General features: G+C 32.8%; 1 protein-coding gene across 2 annotated transcripts; it reads right to left on the reverse strand.

The window, feature by feature from the left end:
- Positions 1–2,035: 2,035 nt before the first annotated feature.
- On the reverse strand, positions 2,036–22,985 carry Msh6 (DNA mismatch repair protein Msh6). 2 transcript variants are annotated; one of them, XM_068763437.1, is made up of 19 exons: positions 22,756–22,985; positions 22,494–22,646; positions 22,103–22,220; positions 21,473–21,671; positions 19,368–19,502; positions 18,824–18,959; positions 17,826–17,965; positions 16,943–17,077; positions 15,636–15,825; positions 14,435–14,741; positions 12,465–12,620; positions 10,892–11,138; positions 10,270–10,425; positions 9,310–9,444; positions 8,467–8,688; positions 7,834–8,013; positions 5,510–5,687; positions 3,857–4,008; positions 2,036–3,109 (listed from the first exon to the last, which is right to left on the reverse strand). In XM_068763437.1, the coding sequence occupies exons 1-19, from the start codon at positions 22,904–22,906 to the stop codon at positions 2,825–2,827; spliced, it is 3,375 nt and encodes a 1,124-aa protein (XP_068619538.1). In that variant the 5' UTR covers positions 22,907–22,985; the 3' UTR covers positions 2,036–2,824. The 2 variants fall into 2 exon arrangements, with proteins under 2 accessions (XP_068619538.1, XP_068619539.1); XM_068763438.1 differs by lacking the exons at positions 21,473–21,671; positions 22,103–22,220; positions 22,494–22,646; positions 22,756–22,985 and adding an exon at positions 19,872–19,939.
- Positions 22,986–23,298: the final 313 nt, after the last annotated feature.

The raw sequence follows: 23,298 nt of genomic DNA on the forward strand, positions 1-23,298 counted from the left end.
AAAAAAGTAGTTACGTGTGAACGCGACAGTATTTACAGGCGATCAAACATCGTCGCCTAATATTTGCGGGAACATATCTGCGAATCGGCCAACCTCACCAACGACGCGGTTGGGAACAAAACTCTAATATTGTTATGGGATTTCCCCAAATACTAATGTTTGCAACTAATCAATGGAGCTATATAAAATTTGAGTAATTTTCCGTTAGCCGGGCGCAGAAATCGCTGATTACATTGAACATTTTTTTTCTGGTAAAACTTATGTAATAATTCAATGAATAATTTGTTTATAACATCTTTAAAATCTAATAATTCTAACCGCATTTTTCACTTATTGTCAATATATACCTTTCTCTTGAAAAAAAAATAGCATCTTTTTCAGTTCTCGTCAAATCTCAAAACAAAATTTCTTTTTAAATTACGGTATAAAAAAATTTAAAATGTTATTTGTTTTATAATAATATAGAAAAAAATCACGTGGCCCTTAATAAGTATTTTCATTATGATAGTAATAAATATGAGATAATTACAAATTGCCGATTTATTGCATGCGCGCGGTTAACGGTGAACTACCTAAAATAGTTTTGTTTCTTTATTTCTCTACTAGTTCATATACAATTACTTCTTTGTATCGAAATTAAAAAAAATTATTTCAATTACATATCCAATTATTTAACACTAAAATTAACGAAATTTACTTTGAAAATTTCTTAACCGGTTCGAAGGGAAAAATTATTGGATAAGTATTTAATAATATTAAACTATATTGACGTGTATCACCAATATATAATTAGGTGTTAATAAAATATAAATGTGTTAGATATATATATGTCATAATCTGAAATCGACTTTATATTTTTATGTTACTGAATGTTATGTTAAAGTAATGATACATGACAATATTGTCCGTTTGTAGGTACATTTAATATTACATAATTGTTTTTTTTTTTGTATATTATCAATGTACCGTTGCAAGCTAATACAAAACTAACAAGTGAATAATTCGGCATTTAGTATACACATGAACCTAGTCAATAATGTTAGAAAATGTTATATATAAGCAATTGTGAGCTATAAATATTAATAAATACTGTTATATCCAATAGTGTTTATATAGTTATGTTCCAAATATATATTTATAAAGTTCCGTACTGTATTCGTCGGATAATTATTATAGTGCTACCGAAACCGCTGTACCGCCCCTGAGGTATGTGCGCGGCGAGGTGGGGCCGAGAATGTCGACTCGTCGCGTGCACACCTAATAGGCGGTACAAGCTAACAGGTTAAAGATGTATTTACATGTTTTGATGCGTTCTCTTGCACTTACATTAACTGTTACGTTTCTTGATGTGAGTTTTATTTATGTGTGCAATTTGGTGTGTTCAAGCATTAATTCCTTTTAAGTATTAAACTTGATGTATTTCTTGGACAATAATAGAAAGTACATCAGTAAATACGACAACGAAAAGACGGTCACTATTTTTAATAACTAAGTCAACGACGATAAGATTACATAAATTGTTACATAGATCCATGATTTAAAAAAGTAGCATGAAAACTCATCTTTATATTTCTTAGCAATTGTTGTCAGCTTTATATTTGACTGTGCTTCTGTCCGGCAAATAAATTATAAAAGCAGTGGAAATATTTATAGCTCCCATGCGCATTATAAGCGGGATCTAAATTTTATGAACAATTTATTTTATAATTCCACAAAGCATTTATTAGATAATATGACAATTCCTACATAAAGTATTTTTATTTTAAACTGTATATTAAGACGTTCATTTAAAATGAAGAAACGTACGAAATGTGTGATATCCTAATGTTGACATTTACGTTTGTATTTTTATATAATTAGATTTATTTTTTAGTGTTCTTGTAGTTTTCTTTTCAGGTGTGGATTTTTAGAAGCAAGTATATGTTAATGTATTACTATAAAAGATTTTGTAACTTAGGTGCAATGAAATGAAACGCAAATTAAATGAAATTTTGTCGTTTGATTTTCTAATGAAACAACTTGTTTTTGTAAACATTTAATACAAAATAGATGGGAACGTCATATGGCAAAACTTACGATAATTAAAATCACAGGAGGGAATAATAAAAAAAATATTACAAAAATCAAAAAATCAACGAGATGCCATTTTTACATATTCTAACAAATAGGTTTCTTATGACAAAAAAATTCCTAAAGTAATCAAATGAAGAAAATTAAAAAAAAAAAACGTTGGTTATTCACTTATAGTACAATTTAACTTTGTCCTTAAAGTGACATAGGCTAAAATCTTAAAAGTAAATATGAGCTGAAATCTCCCCCCATATATAATCACCAACCTTAAAGTCGTTTTGATGAAAGTGAAATACTGGAAATTTATAAAATACCTAACTTCGTTATATTTTTAACAAAAACCAACAAAAGTAACATCTAGAAGGTAAGCACATCAAATAAAAAATATTTAAATCACTTTTAGTTTCTGATTTCTGTATTTTTCACAATTCAGAAAAATATTTTTTTAATTAAACACAGAACGTAGTGCAATTTATAAGTAATGAAAACGAGTGAATGAAATATATACTTAAAAATATTTATTATTCTCTCGGAAAAATAATTAAAATTTGACAATAAATCAAACTACTGAACTACACTCTGCGTGTCTCATACCAAAAGCCAATAATTAAAAATCGATTAATAAGTGTTCTTTTTTCATTAATATATCCCATTACTTATATATATCGCATATACTTTTTCAAACAGAGTTGAATTAGATATTTTAAAATAAAGGAATAGTTGAGAGTAAAGGGTATGTTGCATATAATAATGTTTAAATGCTCAAAGTTGATAACAATTGCCTTAGATCATTAGGGTTAGTTTCCTTTTTGAAAATGTCTCTGAAAGCCCTAGCACAGGTGGCTTCCTTTTCCAGGTTCCTAGATATGAGTTGCGCTCGTTTCGTGATGTCCCGGGGGATCCCCGCGAGGCGCGCGGCGTTGAATCCGTACGACTTGGGGCAGGCACCCGGGGTCAATTTGTATAGGAAGGTTATTGTTTCCTCCGGTATATCATCTTCATTGTCCAGTGTGGTTTCATCAGTTTCAACCATACATGCCTGGAGAAATAACAGCAAATATTGGTTTAAATCGTCGATGACTGCTACTGCAAAACATAGGCTTTCCTCACGCATATCTATGAGGTGATATACCATAATCGCCATGTTTGGCAGACGGTTTGGCGATCGCAGTGTGGTATTATGGTATGCAGAGGACGCAGCTGCCCATCCTCTAGAAGCTTATTTGTTTCACAATTTACGCATTGATTATATAGGATTGAGCAGTGGCAATCCTTTAAGAATTTTGTAAGATTATATCAAGGGAATCGAACCCGCGACTTACGATCGCAAGTCTAACCTGTGCCGTTACAATTGATTTAAATAACCTTTATATATAAAAGATTTCCACCTATGTACTGACTCATCGTGATATCTCTGGAACCATTAACCTTATAGACTTGGAATTTGCCAGAACTATTACTTCAGGTCAAGTTTTATACCTATAAGAGCTATAATTTGATGAACGATTTATTATTGTGGTATGCAAAGTTGGCGCTATTTACTAATGTATTAATTATTTCAAATTTACAAACAGTTGTTGTTATCACCAGTGCCCTTTGGTACTGCAGGAGAAAGTGCAGATTAGAACTTGTTCTAAACATTATTGCGTTTTATTTTTGATAGCGATATAATATCTCGACGGCCTTCTGATCCGGTGGAATAAAGTAATCGAGACGAGGCCTCATAGAACACCTAGTACCTACCACTTGAATACTTTATAACCGGTGAAACTGTAAAAGAAAGTACCATGTGTCCAAGTTGCAAGCCGGGCTCTGACGCGAGGTATCGCACTAGCGCGTGGTAGTGCGTGCTAAACACAGCACGGCACCCACGGCCCGCCAACGCTGAACACACAGCCGAAGCCAGCGCCGTGCCGTCGTACGTCGACGTACCGCGACCTGCCACATATATAATCATGATTATAACAAACACCTGTACACCATACATAACACATGTACCATACAATTAACACCTGTAATCAACAGATACCACCTGTAAAATTCATCGAAAGCATTCAAATATACTATCCCTCCTTTTTTGCGGCAGTAACATTAAACCCGCTTACAAATGTAGTGTGACCTGATACTATATATCTTATAATTATTTCAGCTGTAGGACCGTCCACTACATAGGCCCCTTTCAGGTATTCCAGATAAGATTTAATTAATATATTGTATATAAAAGTTTGGCCAAACTGCAGCTCTTTGAATGATTATTTTTGGCTCCAATTGATTGTCGAATAATTTGGAATTCGAAACAAAACACTGCCGTGAATAATTATTATTTAACCATAAAATTAACGAAATTCAAATATCGATCATAATTAACTGGCATCTTAAGTATTATTAGAGTCATATACGTATACGATTATATCTAAATTCAATACACATTTTTGTACTTTTGTTTAAATAATTTCTTTAAATATGATTTTTGTAAAAAAAAAAACATTCTTTTACGTATTTTAAATACGTATTCAATGGCGGTTCGCAAAAAATTTCAAATTTCGAAATATAGCTCGCACTATCAAAGTGCTGGCTACCATTGGTTTATGTCCGCCTTTGTGTGGAAAAGTTGATGATTTCCATAAAGCCCCTAATATTGACGTAAGATTCATTGCCACATGCTTGATGTTACTTGAACCTGGTCTCTCACTTCACATCTCAACGTCAAGGTCACAGTCGCTTCACAAGCCATAGAGAGGTCTATGGCTCGTTTTTTCTACAAGATCGAATTAGGAATGGATTCTGTAGACGAACGAAGGTAACCATGTCGGTTAGCACAGCAGATTAATTGAAGTGGCAGGTCAAACTTCTTAGTATGCAAAATTGATAGCCGCTGGTGACTACAGACTGCTTCCTATCAATTCTTTTGAAAAGAAGTTATAGATACAAAATTTCAGTTGTATGTCATTTTAAAGCGACAATGATCTTTTAAATATAACAGTATTCTAACATACTTGAGGCTAAAATAACATATATTTTGCATCGGTAATAATGAAATTTGCATAGATTGGCTCTTGCAAAACAACTATCTCACTTTCAGAAATTTTGTGTGAACAAATACAGAAATATTCTCTTGTACATACGGATATGAATTCATATAAACATGAATTCATGAATTTATGTTTGTGCAAGCATATGCAAGTGCTAGTGACTATATGACTCATGTACATATTGCAATCATGAGCTATATAAATAATTTAATCTCAAAAATGAATATATAATTTTGACTAGCAAATATTTAAATTGCTTGCTATACCTTATATATTATTAGTAAATTAGTTTATTATTTATGAAACCGGGTGTGAAATGTTCATTTGCAAATGCATTTGGAATGCAGACATTCAATCTATAAGTTATTAGAAAGTGGGATCTGGAAACCATTGTACGAAAGCTTTACCCAATTCGTCCAAAAGAACCAGCGAGTGGACGGTGGCGTGTTTCACAATCGCAGCAGTCTCGTTCATTTCTACCAGGAAGGTGGACTGCCCTGACAGGATGTCGTCGGAAGCGCCTAGCCGCGTAAATATCCTGTCCACCAGGCTCAGGCTACACTCTTGCGCCAATACATAGCTGCCCTGAAGACAAATTTTCATATTTATAGATTAGTGTATAATCAAAAATAGTGTAAATCTTTAAAGGGGTGTATATAAATACAATCAAATACAATTAAAAAGAATTATTATTGTCATCACTGATTGTGGACAATATTATTGTAGGTATAATATTAAAAAGAATAAAAAAAATGCAACAATAAAAAAAAATATTGTCACCATAAATGGCACAAGGTTTAGTATATATCATATTTTCTGATTTTTCATTATCAGGTATTAAATTATAGGTTTCCACTCTATGTAAATTAATTAATTAACAAATTAAGTTTTTTAATTTGTTTACTTATTATATATTGTAAGTCTCCTTCATATTTATAAAATATTTACAAACAAAGATAACATTGCATCGCCACCAACACATGAAGCTAAAACTCAGGGACATCCCCCAACTTGCAAGACGCAAAAAGATGAAATTATTACAATCAGTACTACTGAGTGGCGGTAGAACTAAAATAAAAACAAATATTGTATCAAAGTTGACTGCTTAAACTGTGAACTTGATAATATTTGGTAATATTTGATGTCTATTATTTTTATACAGACCTAGCTTTAAATATCAAATATAACCTTATTTAACGAAATGTAAATTTATTTTGCGTATATTTCATAAATTTGTTTTGGTGTATTTAAAAATTTCTATGTACATTATATACGAGGGTGGATTGAAAATTACTCGGCCTAACCAAGAAAATAAACACATACTAAATCAGTTATATTTTTATTTTTCTACATAATCACCATCAAGTTCAATACACTTTTGCCACCTCCCCTTCCAAGCATTTAGACCGTTGAAAAAAAATGATTCTTCCTTAGAGTCAAAATATGCATCTACAGCTGCTTTGACCTCGTCGTTTGTCGAAAATCTTTGACCTCCCAAGTGCTTTTTTAGGTTAGGGAACAGAAAGAAGTCTGATGGTGCCAGATCAGGTGAATACGGCGGATGCGGTAACAGTTCAAAGCCACAGTTGTTAATTTCAGCCATTGACTGTACTGACGTGTGAACACGGGCGTTATCTTGATGAAACAGGACTTTTCTTCTGAGCATTCCTCGACGTTTTTCTTTTATTTCCTCTCGTAAACGACGTAGTAAGGTGCAGTAGTAATCAGAGTTTATAGTCTGACCCCTTTCAAGATAATCAATCATAATCACACCTTTCGAGTCCCAGAATACTGAAGCCATCACCTTATTTGCCGACAAAATCGACTTAGCCTTTTTAGGGGGTGGTGAACCAGGTCTTCTCCACTGTTTTGATTGTTGTTTTGTTTCCGGTGTACAGTAATGAACTCATGTTTCGTCCATAGTAACAAAACGATTCAAAAAATCATCTGCATCGGCTTCAAATAACTCCAAACAGTCGCGTGAAATAATCAATCGCGTCCTTTTTTGTTCAACTGAAAGCAGTCGCGGAACCCACCTCGCAGACACCTTGTGGAAACCCAACTCGTTGACAATGATGTTTTGAGTTCGTTCATAAGAGATGCCTATAATCTCGGCTATCTCTCTAATTTTTAATCTGCGGGGCGGAAGGCCTTCCAGAGCGGGGTTCATCTTTCACACTCTCTCTACCACGCTTAAATTCTGCTATCCATTTTTTGACGGATGAATATGACAGAGCACAATCGCCTAATGTACTGACCATGTCATCATGGATGGCCTTTGATGATAGCCCCCTCTTATGAAGGTACTTAATGACGGCACGCTGCTCGATTTGCTCCATTCGCGGAAATTATGTCCGATTACTTTGTTAATAAATTTATAAAATCACATCTAATTATCGCACACGTTTCGAACTTCACACAATGAACTAGTCTGAACTGAACTAAATAATGTGGGTAGATTTGATTTTTAGAATTGAATGGATCTGTGTTAGGCCGAGTACTTTTCAATCCACCCTCGTATATATATAGAAATAACCTTATTAATATATATATATATAAATATATATATATATATATATATATATATGTGTATATATATATGTATGTATATATATATATATATGACCTTATTAAGATTATTGGAAGACATGAATCCAACTGGTTCTATTGGAAATGTGTGTTCAACTAAAAATATATTAGTTAATTGGTTAATAGAGTAAAATATTCTTACTAGATGTGCTAAAACTGTGAGAAGACCGACTTGACGCATGAGGGTCGACTTGCCGCCCATGTTGGGACCTGTGAGAAGCATGAGGCTTGCCCCATCGGCGCCCAGTTCCGTGTCGTTCGGGATGAATTCGTTCACAATAGGAATGCACGGATGACGTCCTTTCACAATCTTAATGTATGGCTGCAAATATAAAAACGCTCGCTGAATCATATTGCTTTTAAAAAATAGACTGCATTGATTAAAATTATATCATATGAGGTATTACTCGCTTAGACAGAGGCTGAGTGTTCAAGTGTTCTGCATAACAGTAATACAGGAGAGGTATTATGGTGGATTAAATAAGCGTTATAGGAAAACGCGTTACATGAACATTTTAGTACAACTTACTTATATGACTTTGTATAATGCCTTATGTGCAAATAAATATCATTTACGTTATTAGGAAGTTTAAATCGAATATTATAAAAAATATAAACGGAATTGGTGTGGTTTAGAGTACATACGAACCACAAATTTTACAATATAAAGCGGGGATTCTCCGGAAAGGAATAGAATGGAACGAATAGCAGTCCATCTTTATCTAGCAAAATAACCGATCGAGCAATGTTCAGTCCTCTCATATTATTCACTAACCATTTTTGTATTATCAGAGGTGATCTCGGGCAAGCATATGTCTCCGCTCTGCTGTTGAGCAAACTCCGCGAAGGCCAACAGGATGTCTAACGTGGCGAGGCACTGCACCGCCGCTTCCCACTCGTTGTAGTGCGACGAGAACTTCTCGAATATTCTCCGACTCAAATCTTTCAGCACGTTGGTTTTTTGTTCCTCAGCGGCGATCATACGAGATAAGAAATCCTATGCAAACATAAAACTTTGTAAATAGAAAGCATGTTTTTAAAGTTTACAAGACTCTAATAATGCTGTTTGATCATTTTTTTTTGGCATTTACCGGTTCGCCTGGTTGGTAAATATTGAAAAACATTAACGATTTTCGCAGAAAGCGCGTTATGCACAATATAAATATCAAATGCAGAAACAATTTTTGTATACCTAAAACACAATTGTATTAGTTAATCTTTATATGAGCAAGGCCTTTACAATTTTGAGAATGAATGAATGAAGAATGGACTGTCTTCTTCATCTTTTAGATTATAGACGCCTACTGCAAAGCCTAGGCCTCTCCTAGACATCGTGACGATGACCAGTCTTGACTCGAGAATCTTTCGGCCCCAACGTCCATCAGTTGCACCAGCAATTTATAGACAAGCAATTCTTCGAGCTAATTCTGATGATGATTCTTCTGCGGACCTCATCAATTCTAATTCAATCTTGCAACGAAATTCCGAGCATGGCTTTCCCTATTGATCTTTGGGTGACCATGAGCCTTATATAGTCTTACTTGCATTGTATTTATACAAGACATTATTTATATTTTATTATATAAATAATCAGTCTTGCGTCTTACAGTAAATTTACCTTAGTTTCTGCGGTAGAGAACTTTTTGAATCCTTTCCTTGCACCTTCCAAATAATATTCAGACCCTGCCTTAGAAGCATTACTCTGTGGCACTTCCAACTGATATCGTTTTTTGTCTGTTCCAACATATTTTAACTGAAATAATTGCAATTTAAGTTTTTATAATTAAAATACCTAACACAAGGTTAACATAAGCTGTGGTACATCTGTTAATGAGACATACACATTTTATATGAATTTTCAAACCCTTGTATTGCCAGATACGAAACAGTACAACAATAAAAACAAAATATTTGAAATAAATATGTTATTCTTTCTCTTCAAGAGGCTTATCACCGATCTGAATGGAAAAATAAAATCCAACTTATGGAAAAACACATTCATTCCTATAAGTTGTAATCAAACTTGACCAACATTGTTTCATTAAATGTTTTACAGCTGTCCTTCAAAATCCTCATACATTCTAAATGTGTTATAGATAGTTTGGATAACATCTTAAATAATTAAAAAAAGATTTTTACTACGTTTTTACTCCTCTAATTAAAAAAAAAAAAACTAAAAAGACGACCTTGATTCAGTGTCTGAAATATTATCATCACTCAACATGATAAGATATTTTCAAAACGTAAACAAATTCAAATGTTTTCAATTGGCACATGAAAACTAATTAAAATCATTATTTATGCTTTAATAGAGAAACTTTGGTTATGAAAACTCGATATCAGTAAAAAATTACAGCGACAGTGAAATCGGCAAGCCCATGGCGCTACTAAACTTGTTTGGTCCTGAAATCTAGAAGCCCAATAGCGCTGCATAAATAGCAAATGGTTCAGAATATTATTAAATCTTATTTCTCTGAACATAAATGCCATTACCAACTCTTCTATTTTTTTGTAAAAAATTTTTTATTAAATACCAATATATTTCAAACATTAAAATTATATAGAGAATGGCACTTACTCGACATCTGAAGTACTTCTCCTGTTCAACCAGATATTCCTTCAACTCCTCTTCGATCTCCTGTATGTTTGACAATATATTGTCGTACTCTTGGTCGACGCCTTGTCCGGGCAGTATGCGACCTTCTTTTTCCGCCTCTTGTTGGTTAAATGCTTCCTGAAATTTTTCCCTGTATATTTATTTAAGTACAACAGCAGCACACATAAATTAATACCATACAAGTTTCCATATATGGAAAGTGTGACTCTAACCTGAACTTTATTCAAATGCTGTTCCATGAAGCACTAAACATAATAATTGTTAAATAGCAAGAAATAGTTTCCAGTTAAAAAATTACCCTACTACATTGTCAACTATCAGCCACACTAAACGACTCGAACGTCCAGCATTCAGGTACTACTCGCGACCGTAACTATTTCAATAGGCCCTCCATCCAAGAACCCTTCGACCCTAACAGCCATTAGTTGCACGAGCGATATGCCATGCCAACTACCGCTCCTGACGAGCAATTCTTTCAGCTATATTGGTGAGCTAAGTTCTTCTGTGAATGTGCCTTAATACATCAATACTCAGGTGGAGGATTTTAGATAACTTTAATCGAGGTTAACTTATGTTTATTTACCTTAAAGAATTTCAATGTTTCTCTATAATCAGGGAATTTTCCATCGGGGGGTAATTGTGTTACTTTCTTAAGCAGTACAGACTCGGTGTCGGAGAACAAGTCGGTTAGTTTGAGAGCGGCTGTGAACCCTTGTAACACTGAAATGAAATCCAAAACCTTCCGCTTCGAATAAGTCTTCTCTTCATAGAATATAGCTCGTGCGTCCGGGTGACTTTGGGATTTTTTCAAATTACCCAAAGCATGTACCCTGTAAGAAATACATAATCATTAAAATGTAGTAATATTTTGTATCTAAATATTTGTATATAAATACTGCAATAGAAAATACAACTGAAGTGTTTGAGGATGGATGAAAGGAATGGAATGATTGAGAAAGGAAAATGGAATTATGGAATGATAGAAGGAACATATTGTGAACACGTGAAAGAAGATATTGTGAACTATGGAAGACGAGGACGAAAATAAAAAAGTCATATGAAAAAGTTAGTTTAGAAATAAAAAACCCTGTTTCTAACAAAATAGGGGTGGAAGGAGAGGTCCCAATAGCAGAGGCCTCATAAAAAAAATGAAATGTTTTTATTATTCGAGTTGTTTTTGACAGATAATCACTATTCCCTTTATTGATTTTAAAGGCTTTGACGGGTTTGAAGACAGGTCTTCTACCTCAGGCAGGCAGGATTTTGGTAGCAAACCTCGAGGGATCCCACAGAAACTTAGCCTTGTTGTACCTAGTATGTACATTGATATTTGGAAAAGCAATATCAATAAGTGTATCCTGGACCTCTTACAGTAAGTATAAGAGGCTCTTAGCAGATCTCGTATTGTTGATTTCAGTAAGTGTTTACAGCGGAACGAACAGTCACTCCCTCCCCTCTCGTCGCGTGTATACGCGGTACAGCGGTTTCGGTGGTACTAATACACAAACCTATTTCAGTCCAGAAACCAGATTTCATTTTTGACACTTAATATTTACAAAGTGAGTTATTTTTTCTAAAATTTCCAAAATTCTGTTTCTTGTGGCATTTCATTATGATGATATTTCAAAGCAGTAAGAACAGCAGTAAGCACTAGAAACATGCAAGCATGCATTTCGGTATTATTATTGGCTATTAGTGTATGTCAGGAGTGGCCAAGAGCCTATGTAGTATTAGCTAATCTAGTATGAGCTAATTTTCAAAATTTTAAATTTTTCACGAGACGCAAGTAAAACGTTTTAAAAAGTTATTATTTTTTTTGGAAAAATACAAAATATATGCATTGAAATTAAAAAGTACAATAATATATTTTTTTTAAAAATGTAAACTTACGAAACGAAATCAATATTTAAAATATAACTACATAAAAATGAAAAGTGAACCCGGTTGTATTTAACGCGAGCTACAAATAATTGAAGGACAATGAGCCGCGAGTGACTCGCGAGCCGCTGGTTTTTTTTTTAAATAACGCGAGCCGCTGGTTTTTTTTTTTTAAATAACGCGAGCCGCTGGTTTTTTTTTTTAAATAACGCGAGCCGCTGGTTGGCCACCCCTGGTGTAAGTAATCACTTTGTTACCTGATTGTAACATATACTCACTTGGCTAGAAGCCTTTCCAAGTCGGGAAGTGTTGTTAAAATATTCTTGATTTCTTGACTGAGGTCCCTATTTTCTAGTAAAGTTTTCACAGCCACTTGGCGCTCTTTAATAACTGCTATATTGCAGCTCGGTGAACTCACCCACTGGTATAGTAACCTAGAAATATAAGATAATTTATATAAAGCAAGAAAGTAACGAAATCGATATCGACACTTAATACTAAGTGTACACCAGATCTGTGTTGAATGCAATATATATAATTAAATAATAAGCAACATCTATCGCGTTCAAATCAATATGCTGTTGCTGGCAAGTAAGGAAGGGTAACCTTAAAAATAACATAGCAATAAGTCATATCTTGATAACAGTTTTGTATGCCTTAGCAAAATTTAAAAAACAGTTTTTTTTTATTGACAAACTAAAAAGACATATTGTCTTCGTGTATAGATTTATGAATATGCTTTAAGTAAAACCAAATCTGTAGGATAAAGAATATTTCCAGATTACATTGTGTGTAAAATATCTTTATTGAAGTATGTTTAAAAACAATAACTCTTTTATGATTTTTGATTGCAAAGGTATGTAATTTTTATAAAACTGGAGGTCGGGATTCTTTTTTGATAGATTTTAGTGTCTAGTATTCTTATAATTGCGACACAATATATCTATAATAATGTTTTTGTCCACAAACATGATCAAAATTATTTTTAAAAAAACAGTGATATACACGGTATTAACACAAGGAATATAAATACGCTGATTTTTCCTAGTTTTCGTTTTAAAAAATTAAATAAATCATAGATATATAAATGTAGAATAAATTTCCACAAACAATTTCATATCTCCTACTGTAGAAATTTAAAATCAATATTTAAAAAGTATATTATTCTATCCAAGAATACTATACCGATATAAATGTATGGAACTGAATGTTGTTGATGCTCACTGAGAAAGCTAATTATTGTCACAGACTCATTGTAAAAGTAAAACTATATATGAAAAGTGCAACTGTTGAGTTTCCCTTAGGCTCTTTTCCGCAGAACTGCCTAACGAGTTGGTGGTAGCTTCCTTAAGGACTATACTGAATTATATATTTGTCGACAATTTGAAGTGTTTGTAACAGCTTATTTAAATAAAGATTAATTAAAAAAATGATTTGATTGCGAAGTACTCAATACCACATCACTTGTACAACATATTTGTAAATATGCTAGCATAGGTAATATAATGACTACAGGATATACTATTTTTTTAATGAAATAACGTATACACACGAAATTAAGTTCGTTACCTATGTAATATATATATATATATGTGTGTGTGTGTGTGTGTGTGTGTAGATAAATAACTAATGAAAAGTTAATTAAAGGATAATATTTTCGTAATAACATTTTTAATTAGACTAGGTATTATTTACTGCTGAATATAACACATGCTAAGTCGCTACATATTTTTAAGAAAATAGTTAGGAACTATTTACTAGACTCATGATTATTTATCTTATAATTATTTTTTTCTTCTTCCTTTCTTTTTTTATTCATTCTGAGGCGACTGTCATCCAAATCAGTATTTTTTTATTATTGTATAATATTTATAAATCTATTATACCTCAATTTTTATAAGTACATATATTATACATAAGTGTGTATGTTTGTATATATAAATGTTTTGTATAAGTTAATTACCAATTATTTATACTTTTACCTTTTTCATGCTATGTTGAATGGCCTTGTGTGACTGCCTATTGTACTGTTTTTATTTATTATTATGAAAGTATTTAAATCTATCCCAGCGTGTACAACAAAGAATTTATTAATAAATTAATTAAATAAGGTGTGTAGGTAAGAAGATTTATTGTTGATCTTATTTTTATTTTCTATTTCTGGTTGTCTGTCATTAAAATTGAAATTAAACAAAATAAAATATCTCACTTTAGCTATTACATAAAAGTAGAATGATGCAAATAATACCTTTTTCCCATTGGCGTAGAGCAGAAATTCAATTTATCATACAAGCATCCTTCGTCTTGAACAATTCTTAGATTTTTGAGAGTTATGGAATCAAGAACCATAGTGCTTCCGCCTCGCCATTGATTTTGTGCTTTAACTTCTGGCGACAGAGTTGTATTTACAATGTCTGGTGGATTGTAAGTAGTAAACTGGGCCATGTCCAATATTTGTATGTCCAGTAAACAGTCGGTGAGGAAAGCGACACAGCCTCCTAGAGCTTTGATAGCGAGATAACAGTTTGTCGCTGGAGTCAGACCCAAGGCATCACCTGTGGATGAAATTAATATGTAGCAGTAATTATTTTACTTGCTTACTATCCAGATAAATACTTCCTAAGTGCCGACATCTGCCTCTACATTTTCCTACATCCTTCAAACGCGTTCTGACCAAGAAAAGCCACAACACAGATGAAACTAAATAATCACTTATAAAATTTTGTGATTATTTTTATTGATCTCTTTAACACAGTACTAAGTAATTCTAGATATAATGGAAATTAAACTTAATAATGCTTGTTATTGGGGTTGTTATTATTTTGTGCCATGACAACATATTTAACACTTCCAAGGCAAAATAGGTATGTGTGAAACAAGACTTGTGGCAATTACCAAAATAAGTAAATGCTATTTGTAACCTGTGTGCATGTATGTACATTTGCATATTTTCCAAACAAAAAGAATACTATTACATGTAACATTTTTAGCCAAGAAAAGGGAAAGTCCAGGTAGGTGGACCTTCCCCAGAGCTCACGCCACAGCTACATAAGGTTGTCGTCTCTAGATTCTGGGTTTGCTATAGTGGTAGATGATGATCTCTTTAGTTTTTGTCTTGCAAGGGATACTTTAAATCAGAGGGTTCCTAAATTTTCATCTCGTAGACAACTTTTAAAATTTAGTTGGTTCCATTGGGCCCTCTGCATCTAATATCATTGCTGAGCTTAAAATACATCTGCCTACATTGTTAGGTGAAATTACACTAATATTTAAGTTCTTCACTAAATATTATGGTAGTAACTTTATGTATAATATAATTCTATTAATATATAACTTTATATATAATATATTTCAAGGACTCCTGTTGAGTGCCCCGGGGGCCTTGTAGGTCTACCTGGAACAATTTGGAAACCTTTACTTGAACCTTATTTACAAAAACGTGGACTAACCCTCATGCAAGAATGTCTTCAAGCCTTCAGGCCAATCGCCATCGGCATTGGTCTTGTAATATTTCTCTGCCAATGTCTTGAGCGTCTTCTCCGGCGTCCACATTGTCATGGGCTCCGATCGCGCGGTGTGACAGTGAGTGGCCAATAGCTTACTTGTACGGGAACTTGTGTGTTTACGGTCAAATACTAACTGCAAAGAAAAATTAATTGCCTTCCGTGTATGACATAATTACATATTGAGTTAGTAAATCTTTCGATGAGGAATGTATAGGCTAGTATACATAGTAATAGTAGGATCCTAGAAAATGTTTAAAAAGCCTCTATTGCTGGATTTAAAAAAAAATATCAAAAAAATTTTTGTGTGCCAAGGATCACTACACTGTAAATGACTATAGATGAAAGCATACATTGGGAATGATATGTTCGCCTCCAGGATAGTTCAATGTTCATTAAATACATATATGCTTGTATTTTTAACTATACTTTAATTTCCAGAAGAGTTAATTTTTACCAGCACCTTAATCCTTTAAAAAAAGCTATAGACAAATTAATTTATTAACTGATTCTTGAAAACCTTGGATTTAGTTTTAGTATAATTCTATTTAATTTAGGGGTTCAATTATTTTCATCAGCATATTCTATTGGCCCATATCAACACGGTAGCTGTGGCATTGTTTGCAAGTGAATTTCAGCTAGTGTGTTGTGGGGTCATATAGACCCTAAGAGAACATTTTTTCATTGCGACGTCAGGTCATATTTGCCCACAGACAGTCAGTTTAAATTAACTGTCAATAAATAACCCATCTTTAATATATAAACGAAAAGTTGAATATTAGATGTAGCTATATGTAACATCGTTTTTAAATTGGAGCTACAAAAAATAATAAATCTGTGAGTACAATTTGACTGAGATATCTGCCGCAGTGAGGGAGACAAGGCTATTTTTTTAATTTTCTCTATGCACACAATGCAAGGTATGATCAATATAACTGCGAGAAACAGCCACCATGTTAACTGAGGAATTGAGAACAGTGTAGATATTTTAAATAGTTCAACTTCAATATTATTGCTTGTCCGTAAATATGTTAACAATATTTCTCAAATCACTTTTCGTAAAACTATCGATTGGACGGAATATGATAACAAATTAGTACAATGTAAAGATGACTTTATGAACCAATATGATAAATAATGGTATCTTCTGGTATATGTTCTTTTTGGAAAATTTTACATACATTATACAATATGCAAAAGGAAAAGATTTTATCATAAATTAAGAAACCTTTTAGCTATATAAATATGCATACCAATGCAGGTGGATAATGTGCAATAGTTGTCAGTAATCTCGAAGATTGCTTGTCATCTTGAAACTGGCTAAGGTGGAACCGACCGATAGAAGTATCTATAAAGCATACTCCGTATGTACTGCTTCCATTTCTCTCCTAAACATACAAATGGTAAATTGTAACAAATAAAGTCATAAAACATAACCAAAATTCATGTATATACACTAACTTGATTCTTTAAATGTAGTTTGCAGAAAATGGTAATCAAAATGCCATCTTGTATTCTTTAAATTATTAAGTGAAATAAGGAAATCTGTAGGCAAATAAAAGTAACCAACTTGGCCCTGCAGATAGCTAGTTCATGGGTTAGCTACTTGGGCAGTTGGCTGCTTTTTAAGTTTCTGGAGTTTACCAGCTGGACAGATGACCTTATTTAGTTCAAAAGATACTAGGTGCAAGCCACTTCCGACCGCATATGAAATCTAAGAGGATGGCATATGACCAGAGTAGTTATACTATACTGTTTAAGCTCTGCCTATAACTATGTAACCTACCAATAATTTTGAAACTTTAAATTAAGCGATTTGTGAAGAGCAAATGTTCGATGTTTTTTACTCAAAAAGTTTTGAACTTGGTCATAGAAACACCTGCACATAGTTATTAGAATTGAGATATGAACGCCTGATTAAAACTCATCTAAATGTTTAACTTAAATAATAGTATTAATATAAGAATTTATTTCATCATCATCATGTCAATAGACGGCCACTGTAAGGCATAGGTCTCCCCCAAAAGTCAACTCGATGGTGATAGTTTTGAATTATTTGTATTTATAACTAAAACTTTGTTATGGACATATATAATTAAAAAGCAAATTTTAAATAAAGGATAATATAAAAAAAACCTCTTCAGCTATGGCCAACAAGTATACTGCAGCAGCTTCAGCTGGTCCAGGATCCTGCAGGCCGCACACCTGTGCTCCGCGTACCGCCACCTGGCATATCTCACGCCGCACCACTTTATCTGCTTTGCCGGTTTGTCCATCTGTACATAAAAAAGCTACCTGATGAATACCTGAAAATCTACATATCACATAATGTCTTTCGAAAAAGATTTAATATTTCTCGGTAAACATTTCTACATTCATCTTTCAGGCTCCATTGTACGATTGAACAGCATTCAACCTAGCTTAAGTGATGTTGCCATAGGATGAATGCTGCAAGTATGCCTTCTTCCCCCTAGACTTCAAGATTGGTTTAACATCCTTTGTTGAACATGCCTCTCTTTGATGCAAGATTATTAATCCAAAATGTCTCTGTTAAATTTCTAAGCTCTACATTTAACATTGTGAATAGTTTTTACTATGACTTTTGTTAATCTTCCTTGATGCATATATTGTACCAAAAAATATGCATGCCATACAATACAGTAACGAAATTTAGTAATTTCTGTTTATACATATTTTGTATAAAACTGTACCTCAAACATATATTGAACTATGCTCATATACAAGGCTAGGCGGCTACATAGCTAATATTCACAAAATATCAAAAATAATATATATTTGGTGAATTTTAATTTTATCTGTTTAGCTGTTTTAGCGTTAACAGCCTTATCAAAACTAAAGCTTGAATATTTAATCCATAAACTAAAGTCATAATTGTTTGCAACATTAAATATGATCATCAAGTCAACCACATTAGAGGAATCCAATACTGGGTATAGGCCTCCCCCATAGATTCTAACATCTTTTTTTTGTGTTTATTTATATTAGTATTCATTTTAAATAATATTAAGCATAAATATGAAATCAATATTAATATTCTATGTGAATTTTTAAGATGAAGATTACATATGATCAAGTGACCTGGTAAGACAATTCCTTATCTAATTGTAACTCACATTTTTTACACCTTTCCTGCATCATTTCTGGTGTTTCGGTCTGCTCTACCCTAGCAACTTTATATCCCTTTGATACCAATGTTGATGCCATGCGTCCATATGCACTCTCAGGGAAGCCTGAGTGAGCGAAGGTACCCTAAAATAAATAGAAGTTTTAAAAATTTTACTGCAGTGCAAATAGGATTACAAATTTAATAGACCAGTGTTTCCCAACCTATTTTGTACCACGCGCCACCTAAACCTTTCTAAATCCTTACGGCCTCTATGTTATATATAGGACAACATTTTTATATTATATCATTTTCGAATTGCGCCCCTTAACAGTCAAATTGCCCCGTTATGTGGCGTTGGCCCCACATTGGGAAGCTCTGAGATAGATCTTGATCATTTTCTACATGATGATTTTCACTTTCACACTTTTTACTTACAATTCATTTTCATTCATTATTAACATATCAGACCAGTCGGAGCAGCCTGCATGATCTTTAGTCGACCTTAAATAGGTTGTCTGTTCAGTTTGTGCATTAATAAAATGATGAATTACCTTCATGTATGAGAATCCTAGTTCATTAACACCAACTGCTGCATCCATATGATAGAGCTCATAAAATTTACCAACTTTAAAGAACAATACACAATCAAAATGAGCAGATTTCATATCCCACCATTGCTGATGCCCCTAAAACAATATTACACTTATTTTATTATATAATTACAAAATAGTCCAATGAAAAACAGATATATAGCAATGTGCAAAAATGCCTTGGTTTATTATTCATTTACGCTTTATTATTCTTTTATCACAACTTAAAAAAATTTCTAAAAATTTCTAAACCTTCAAAGGAGCAAAATTACGTCATTATTAGCGGCGCGTCGAAAAATAAGAATTCCACAGAAATAAAATTGTTCATTTACGTCAGTATAAATACTGCCATAGCTCAAACGAATATACACACTTCGAATGTGTTATTACTACCTCAAGACCTACCGGCCTTAGAAAGAATCCTGCACCTTGTTTATTTAGAATGCTGAAACTTGTAACAAATACCTATGACATCTTGTTAGTTTCCGTTCCGATACACTTAGTTGTGATTACACATATAAAACTTGAAAAGTTACTATTTCAAGTTTTATTTTTCAGCATTCCTACTGTGTGCCGGGTCCACTGTACTACAGGGACAGGCGCCAAAACAAAATGCTCGTGTCTAATAACCCGTGTTTCGGTTTAAGGCCTCTTCGCAATGCATTGACAATCACCTCCAACAAGAAACTCCTCTCCTTATTTAACCAAATTTAAAATGATTCTATTAATGCAGTTTTGAAGGCCCTTTCCAGAAATAAGCTGATGTTTCACTCTTGATATGCATTAATGCAAATTTCATCATTGTGCCTCTCACTCCTACCTCCACCACATATAAATTTAATATGAATCTATCCATAGTTATTTTGTTGTTTAGACATATTGAACTATTTATATTTATATTTCATGTAAAATTAGTTTAAATTTTTTTTATTGCAATTTTGGTTGTCTGGTCCTGGTTTTTTTATTATTATTAATAATCCTTCGTTTGCCGCAACATGGCGCCTGTCAGAGTAGGGAACGATTTTTTTAAATGATAAATGAAAGATTATTGTCTATGGTCTGTAATATATCCAGAGAAAGCGATTTTAAACTGTATTTTTAAGGTGGTTCGATATAATGTAACCCACTTTATTTCGAACAGATCTGACCTGTACTCATCCAGGGAGTTCAGACAGATATGTACATAGGCAGTTGACATGTTAAGGCTATATGTATTGCCATTGCTATTTAGCCATACATCATAAGTTTCATAATTCTGAAGGCAACACGGATCTAAATTTAACAATGACAAATAAATTTGACACTATAACATTTTTGCCTTTAGTAATTAGTATATGCAGCTAGTTGTAGATATGGGCCTGCTGAATAAGAAACTAGTGTACTTTTCCATATTATTACTATTACACTATATTTTAACTTATGAAAAAACATGTTCATTATGTGCATAGGTTCATATATTTTCAAATAACTTTTTTACAAATTTTTATGTTTATTGTCTGGTATGTTATTTAAATTGAAACTTTTCAAAAATCCATTACAGATATATAACTGACAAGTACTACAATAACTAAGTGCCTATACCAATACTTACTCGCTTAAATACTTTTTGTGAAATTATATTATCGCATGGATGACCATGATGATCGTGTTGACATGTATCATTACACAATACTGAATTATAAAATTCATTTAAATTAAATAAACAAAATGCAAGTGTATAAGTTAAGTATACATTCATATACAAGCATGTTTGGTCTAAAAATAAGACTGTTTTGTATTTATTTGTTCTGCTGTGAAAATGTACTGCATTACTTGCAGACAATTAAAGAGAAAAATAGTAAAATTTAATGCAAAAACTATCCTGCTTTATCTAGTAGCCTGGGAATTTCATGATGATGATCTGAGATTCCTGAAGGACCACAAAAGCTTAATTATGGTAAATAAGTCTAGGTTACAAGTTATCAGTGCTTTGCTGCAATTAACTCAGTGAAAAGTGAAACTGTAAATATCAATAGGCAAACTTATATCAATACCAAAAAAACTAAGCTAAACAGTTAAGTACTTACTGGTGTTTGAGTTTTATAATAATCAGGAGGTACATAAAGTGTTGTGGGATCATAATCAGGGTGATCTGGCCTCCTCTTCATAGCATCTCGGATCTTGTCAGGTTTAAGCCAATCTAATTTACAGTGTGCCCAATCACCATCATCTGCCAGCACTGGTGTTTCCACCTGTTCTTCTGTCTTTGTTTTACCTTTGGACTGTCTAAACAACAGTTCAAACATATTTTATTTTTATGGGTAAGGATTAACAATATCACAGAACATTTCTGAAGGAACTAATTGCTAAAACTAATAAGTATAAAGTCTATTTAAGCATCAGTTTACTATAGTAAACAGTAAGTAGGCCAGTCCTCTGTACAGGGCATGCCTGGAAGAGGATGAGACTAATGCTCACATACTACTATAGTGTACAGGGGTGCTACAGGGATCTCGGATCTCCAAGGAATTTCTGAAATCACCAATGACATCCAGGATTTGCAATGTTTTCATAAATAGTTTTGTGCTTGCTAAAGCTAACCTGGGTGAAAAATGAGCACAGTGTTACTTGGTTATAAAAATCAGTCTACAGAAACAAGACAAGAGAAGAAATCTACATGAGAGTCATCTTAGTATATTAAAAAAAATTGCCATTACCCATTAACAGAAGCTTTGATGTCTTTGTTACTCTTTGGTGACTCATTTGGGTCATACTTAAAGCTATCCTGGAGCCTTTTGTGTAAAGTATTTTTCTCTCTAGATGGTGTTTTAATGTCTGTAGTATAAGATAGAAGAGCAATTATTACCATTATACAGTTCATAAAATACTCATAATAAGCTTTTTGAAAACCAAGTGATTGGATGTACCTCACTATTATGTAAAATATCAACAAACAAAATTTACTAAACCTTCGAAAAAAGGTGAATGATAATATGTGTAACATTTCAATATCGTTATATTTTCACGTTATGAATTTTAGTGCAACAGAAACATAAGTTTTTGATTTGAAAAGAGATCGCTGTCAATAAAAGCTGGTATCATAATTACCACTTTTGTTCTCCACATCAGAGTCATCAGACTCCACGGGATTGAGACGAATCCTTTTTCTCTTCTTAGTCGCAACAGGAATATCATCATCGCTGCTATCGAGTGTTTTTTCTACTTCAGGAGACGGCGTCTGTTGTCTTTCTCTTTTATTGTCTGTTAATTTACAAAAAAAGTATTTTTCTTTATAAACTTATCTATGTTCTAAATTTTCAAACAGCGATCACTAACAATTTAAAATGTAACTAATATAATGTGCACTTACTTTCAACTTTTGTTTCTTTGGGACTATTTAATACGTTCGATTCAAAATCTGCGAGAGGATCAATGTTATTCGACTTAAGTTTTTTGTTTGTAGGTGGAGTCTTAGTGAAATAATTAAAAAGAGTATTCCCCACACTTTTTCTTTTGGACATTTTTCGTTAAACTCTTTTATCGGGCACAATAAAAATATGTATATACAACACAAATCGGTTTTGGCGCAAAATTGTATAATATTTGATATATGTCAAGTTTTGAAAAGTCAGTGAGTATTTCTAATATAACAAAAACATAATCTGACTTTCAATGCTGACAAACTATCCAATTTCATCAAATGATAGAAAATAAAATAACAAATAATTTTTATTCACGCTCAGTTTACATGCACTTTTTTAATACATACAAAGGATTTTGTATTTCGCCATTTACTCGAAATAGCGTGATAAAAATAAACTATAATAAAATAGTAAAGTTATATAAACAATTAAGATAAAAAGAGGGATGAAAATACTTTCGTAATTTTAAATCAATTATATTATAAACTTAG

Source organism: Battus philenor, unplaced genomic scaffold, assembly GCF_028537555.1.
Source record: "Battus philenor isolate CCGP_79_NKW_IND1 unplaced genomic scaffold, ilBatPhil1.0.hap1 SCAF_18, whole genome shotgun sequence".
Classification (NCBI taxonomy): domain Eukaryota; kingdom Metazoa; phylum Arthropoda; class Insecta; order Lepidoptera; family Papilionidae; genus Battus; species Battus philenor.

Excerpts from the sequence above, each read along its gene's own strand:
- Msh6 (XM_068763437.1), bottom strand. The coding sequence starts at position 22,906 with ATGTCCAAAAGAAAAAGTGTGGGGAATACTCTTTTTAATTATTTCACT. Across the intron at positions 22,221-22,493 it reads TGATGTGGAGAACAAAAGTG|ACATTAAAACACCATCTAGA; the intron begins GTAATTATGATA and ends CTTATACTACAG. Across the intron at positions 4,009-5,509 it reads GGTTCTTTTGGACGAATTGG|GTCGCGGTACGTCGACGTAC; the intron begins GTAAAGCTTTCG and ends TATATGTGGCAG.